The 5,907-nt window shown below is 38.3% G+C and overlaps 1 protein-coding gene across 1 annotated transcript; it reads right to left on the reverse strand.

Annotated features, from left to right (window-relative positions):
- Positions 1 to 2,819: 2,819 nt before the first annotated feature.
- On the reverse strand, positions 2,820 to 5,631 carry nanos1 (nanos homolog 1). Its single transcript, XM_055178824.2, has one exon. It carries the CDS (start codon positions 5,512 to 5,514, stop codon positions 4,684 to 4,686), a length of 831 nt encoding a protein of 276 aa, XP_055034799.1. The 5' UTR covers positions 5,515 to 5,631; the 3' UTR covers positions 2,820 to 4,683.
- Positions 5,632 to 5,907: the final 276 nt, after the last annotated feature.

Genomic DNA, 5,907 nt, shown 5'->3' on the forward strand with positions numbered 1-5,907 from the left:
AAACTTGTATGAGTTTCTTTATTCTGTTGGACAAAGAAGAAGATCATTTGATAAATGATGGTAAGCACACAGTTGACAGTATATGACTTCCATAGTAGGAAAAAAATACTATGGAAGTCAATGGGTACCATTAACTGTGAGGTTGGGTGATACGGAATGATGCAGAACACTCAATCAGGGAGAGAATTTGGGCACTCGTGTCTTCGTTCGGTTCGTCTTCTACAGCGTGACCCCAGAGTTTTCACACTTAAAGGCGGGGTGCATGATCTCTGAAAGCCAATGTTGATACTTGAAATTACCTAAACATACACGCCCCTACCCCAGTAGAATCTTTCAAAATCACGCACCCCGCCTTTAAAGGGATAGTTCACCCAAAAATAAAAATGCTGTCATCATTTTCTCATCCTTGTGTTGTTCTGAACCTGTATGAATTTCTTTTTTCTGATGAACAAATGATGGTAAGCACACAGCTGATTCACTTCCATAGTAGGAAAAACAAATAAGATGGAATTAAATGGGTTCCGTCAACTGTGTGCTTACAATCATTTATCAAAATATCTTCTTTATCATTTATCTCAATACTTCCATAATATTTGTTTTTCCTACTATGGATGTCAATGATTACAGCGGCTGCACTGTAAAACCCGATAAGTCAACTCAACTTAAAACGTTTGAGGAAACTGGTTGCCTTAAACCATTTAAGTTTTAAAACTCATACATACGAGTACTGTAAACTGTAAATTATAAGTGCATATGACTAAAAATGTTTGAGTTACCTTTACTCAAATATATTAAGTTTGCTTACGTTCATACCACAAAGTTTTAGTTCACTTAATACATTTTATTTAGTTCACACAACTATATAGCTACTTAAATGGTTTGAGGAAACCGATAACCTTAAATGGTTTATGTTGACTTAACTCAAATTAATAAGTTCACACAACTATATAGCTACTCGAATGGTTTGAGGAAACCGATTGCCTTAAATGGTTTAAGTGGATCTAACTCAAATTAATTAAAGGTGCAGTGTGTAAGTTTTAGCGGCATCTAGTGGTGAGGTTGCAATTCCACAGCTGACCCCTCGCTTTTGAAATGCATAGAGAAGCTACGGTAAATGCCACAGGACAAAAATGTCTACATCAGAGGCATCTTATTAAACAAAGTTTGTCCGTTAAGGGCTTCTGTAGAAACATGTGGTGCCTTCTATGTAAGGGGACCTGCAGTGTATGTAGATAAAAAAACGTATTATGCTAAGGTAATTAAAACATAATTGTTCATATTTTGAGGTCTTTATACACCCCTGATAATATAGTTACGTATATTGCATTTCTGTCAAGAGATTCTTCTAAAAGTTACACACTGCACCTTTAGGTTACATAAGATCAGAAAAACATGTGATTAACATCATTTATCAAAAAATCTTCTTTTGTGAAGAAATTAAAAAAGAAATTCAGATTTAAAACAACACGAGGATGAGAAATAATGACAGAATTTAAATTTTTGGGTGAACTTCAATGAAGATCTCCAATGTTTACAAAATTCTTCATTTACTAGAATCAAAAACACCGGAGTAATTTGTATGCCAGGCATAACCGTAGCAAAAGTAATGCATTTTAAAAAGTAAACGCACTTATGTAAACATAGTCTTACATTACCACAAGTGCATAATCCTCCATTAATTCATGAACATCTAGGAAAGAAATCAGAGCCGAACATCAATTTGTTGTAATAAAAAACATATTTCCTGTCCTATTGTTCTGGGGAAAATCATATGAGACTCTCAGTATAAATGGTGGAACTAACTTAATTATGAAAATCCTCTACCGCATTGAAAATGGGCTGCAGTGACAGGGGAATAAAAGTGTGTGTGTGTGTGTGTGTGTGTGTGTGTGTGTGTGTGTGTGTGTGTGTGTGTGTGTGTGTGTGTGTGTGTGTGTGTGTGTGTGATATCATCCCCACCAGGCTTTTCTGCAACTGTCTGTTGTAATATAAATCCCTATTGCACTTTGTATTTATGCATTTTTAATGAAGTGTCCCAGCTGTGGGTCTGTTTGTGATGAGAGGAAAAATGGGAAAGAGGATGGAAAGAAAGATGCGGATGTCAGGATATAAAAGAAGAGGCCGCACAGATTGCCCTCTGCTATCTTACGGGTGGCCATCAGGTGTTGTGTGATGACATCACTGTGGTGTCAGAGACTTTCAGACCTCACCATGAACAGACCCTCGGTGGACCTTAAACCAGTGGTTCTCAAACTGGGGGCCTTAAGATGGTCCCGGTTTAATGACATTTTATATTATATATATTATTTGTATAAATTAGTTTCAATTATAACATGAGGTTATAATTAAATAAACAAAAGGCAAATAGCGTTTAATTTGCATTAAAGCTGCTATGAGCATGGTTTGCTAACTGGGAAGGGCACATTTTCATTCGAGAGAGACAAAAATTTGGATATGTCCCCGAGTCCAAGATGAGTCATTCATATTTTAATATTATTATTATTTTTTTACTTAGAGTACAAAGACTGCAAATTGTAAATCTGTATATGTGCTGAAAGTTAATTTTGTCACATTTAGCGGTGCACTGGCACACAACCAAATCTTATGCATATTGACTGAAGTTCAATTACGATTGCACGGTGGTCTGTAAAGCAAACAGTCAGAGATCTTCTCATGTGTTCCCCATTTGGGTTTAATAAAGTTTAACTTGGGTTTACTAAAAAACAAACTTTTCTTTCTAGAAGGTGAAAAAAGACAGTTGCTTTGAAAATGACACAAGCATTGTGATGAACACAAACATGGAGGACAATACGAAAGCACCAGTTTATCCATTTCATAAGCTGTTTATTTATCTAGTGAATTCATCTCTTTAATTTCTGCACAGCAGCATACAGGGAATTGTGACAAAATATAAATAAGAAAATTCAACAGTGTTTCTTTTTTACTCTTTTACAAACCTTAAAAGTGGCAAATTGTCTTTGACATTGAATTATCAGCCGCTATCTCGTGCTATTCAAGAATGCAACATTGAACAGAAACTTAAAATGTATGATATCGTTCATTCTTAATATTATGTACAGCTGTCATCTTTTAGCAAACAATGCTTAGAGCTTATTGGGATTTCACTTTTTATCTGTAGAATGCACAGAGAAAAAAAATACAATTATGTTATACAAAGATCAAAAATACTATTATAAACCCTTGTTATAAATGGCACACTATATTAATAAACTGCTGTTGACATTTTACATGTAAGTACAAAATCCTGGTGAGGTAGTTCCCTCTGAAGTCACTTTTAACAGTAAAATACTGAATAGACATCACTTAATTCTTTTCCATTTTTCGGTAATTATTTACAATACAGCAAACGTATGTTCCGTACTTCATTACATTGGAAATCCTTTGGTAAACATAACTGTCAGAAATGTGCAGTCCTGCAAGTGTCAATTGTACATTCACAATATTTTTGCATCCTTTTCTCATTTCCAAGTTTGGGATTTATTCTTGTACATAATGCAAAAAGGGGCAAATGCATTGTTTTTTACAAAAATCTTTTTTATTAAAAAAACAATTCGTGCTTTATCCACTGTGGACCTTTAAGAATGGTCAAAGTGTTGTTTTTCATACGCCTTTTCCTTTCCCCACCCACTTGATGTTTTGGAGAAAGGTGAACTTTGTGAGAAGGGTTGAGCAGATGATATCAAGCTAAGAGAGGCACCCATTTGGATTTGTTTCTCTCCAGTGTGTGTTCCCCTACTTGGGGTGTAAACATTGAAAGGGCACCTCACAGAGTTTGGGCACCTACGGCCACACATTACATTAAATTGTTCATGTTACAATGTGTTACTAATGTGCAACAGATAGGCATGTGAACTTTATTTTTGGAGCTGCTTTACTTTGCTAGTAACATAATCAATTTTATTTGCATGAAATGTGTGTAACATGGACCCTGTAATGTAAAATGTTACCCAGTCTGGCTCTGTCAGCGTAGTTGGAAATAATCTTGCCGATTATGAAGTTATGCTGAGAACATGAACGCGCAACAGAGACTCTATTGTGTTGCTCTGCGCGTCCGTGCGCGTATTAAATGTCAGAGCCTAGAGAAAGATAAATATTGGAGTGGACTGCAGAGGAATAGGACTAAACTTTAGTTTAAACTCCTGTCGACTACAAGTGTGACGACGTGTCGTGTGGAACATTCTTAAAATCGATTCATGGCAAAAAAATAAACTTTGGTTTAAAAGACACAAATGTGGTGCAAGCTTGGCTTACAGTAAAAAAAATACTTGAGTTTGACAGAAGAGCAACTCCTCTGGTGTATATGCTAACATTCACGTCTCCCATTTTAAACAAAAATAACATTTTTTAGTTATCATTGCCCCCCACCCCCAAAAACAAACAAAAAACACAAAACGTGAGTATGAATTTTCAATGAATAAACATCTAAATCTATGCGTGAAAAGGAAAAAAATAGCTTTTTATGAATAAAGTATGCAATAAACTATGGAAATAAAGTATCTATAAAAATATAAGTATTCTTAACAAAAACATTGATATCTTCTTTGTTTAATAAATCATGTTGCCTAGTAGTTAAGACTTGGAAAGCCGCAATCAGAACAGTCATTTTAAAAGAAATGTTCAGTGCAATAATGTAAGTCTAGATTTACTCTTCTTCAGTCTCTTTTAGAAGATTTTCACTCGCTTACCACCCACAGCTCTGCCTCCCTTCAGCACTCTCTGGGCAGGCTGGTCTTTGGAGAGAGGGCAGTATTTTATTGTATGTGCGTTATCCCCGTTGGCGCTGCATAGGGGGCATGTGTACGCCCGCAGGATGGGACACACCACCCTCCCGTCCGGGGTTTTCAGGACGTGGGAGCCGTAAACCTCCTCGGGCGCGCCGTTATTCCGACAGAAGACGCAGATCTTGGGCTCTTGCTTATTCCGCGCAGGCGGTTTCCTCATCTTCCTCTCCACACCGAACAGATCAAATCCGGCGAAGCTCCCTCCCATGCCCATCTCCCGCTCCGGAGAGGAGGACAGCAGCCCCCCCGTGCCCTGGTTCTGAAATGGGCTAAGGATAGAGAAGCGCTCTTTCAGGTCCAGAATGGAGATGGAGGCAGGCGGGGTGCAGCAGCACGAGTCCAGGTGCCCTCCGCTTTCGGCGTCGCCACCGGCCGCGATTACGCACGGGCACGGAGGGGTGTCGTCCAAACCCAAGGTGGCTTTCAGCGACTCCGTTATGGAGTTGGGATTCTGGGGGACGCTGTGCTTATTCTTCGTGACCAGCGTGGACAGCCCGAGATAGTCATTCCAAAAATTAAAGGTGTAGTCGTACGAGGTGCGCGCACTCAAGTAGTTGTGGTTCAAAAAATCCATTTCTTCCTCAACAGGGATGTTGTCACAAACGTGTAAATATATTCCGTCAGTTTTTTTCACTCTGGTCTCCAGGATCTGTGCGTAACTCTGGTCCACTCCAGTGCCTTTCTTGGATATCTGCGCCCGAAGAACGGGCATCTGGTTATAAGGCTTCAGAAGAGGCAGAAGGAGGGCGGGGCTTTTTCAAACCAAGTTTCTTTTAGGAGCAGATTCCCAGCGTGTTTTCTCCTGCCTGACCAGTAGATCACTGTTCACCGCAGTGAAAACTGAGGCATTGCTTTGTGATAGCAAAACAGCGCAAGTTATATGTGCAAATTTGCACTAGTGTAATACTTTGTCAATAAATCCGTGCAACAAGTCTTCATTTTGTTCTTAACACGTTGTGCACTTTTCTATACAATCAAGCTAAAATTGTTTTGTAAAAAAGAACTTACACATATTTTACCATGCTGCGTAACGCGATTTTGTTTTAACAGATGCATCACGACGTTCAACTTCATCACTGTCTTTTCTGACACAATGTAAACTGAA

The sequence above is a fragment of the Misgurnus anguillicaudatus genome, chromosome 16 (genome assembly GCF_027580225.2).
Source record: "Misgurnus anguillicaudatus chromosome 16, ASM2758022v2, whole genome shotgun sequence".
In the NCBI taxonomy this organism is placed as follows: domain Eukaryota; kingdom Metazoa; phylum Chordata; class Actinopteri; order Cypriniformes; family Cobitidae; genus Misgurnus; species Misgurnus anguillicaudatus.

Coding starts and splice junctions, on each gene's coding strand:
- nanos1 (XM_055178824.2), bottom strand. CDS start 5,514: ATGCCCGTTCTTCGGGCGCAGATATCCAAGAAAGGCACTGGAGTGGAC.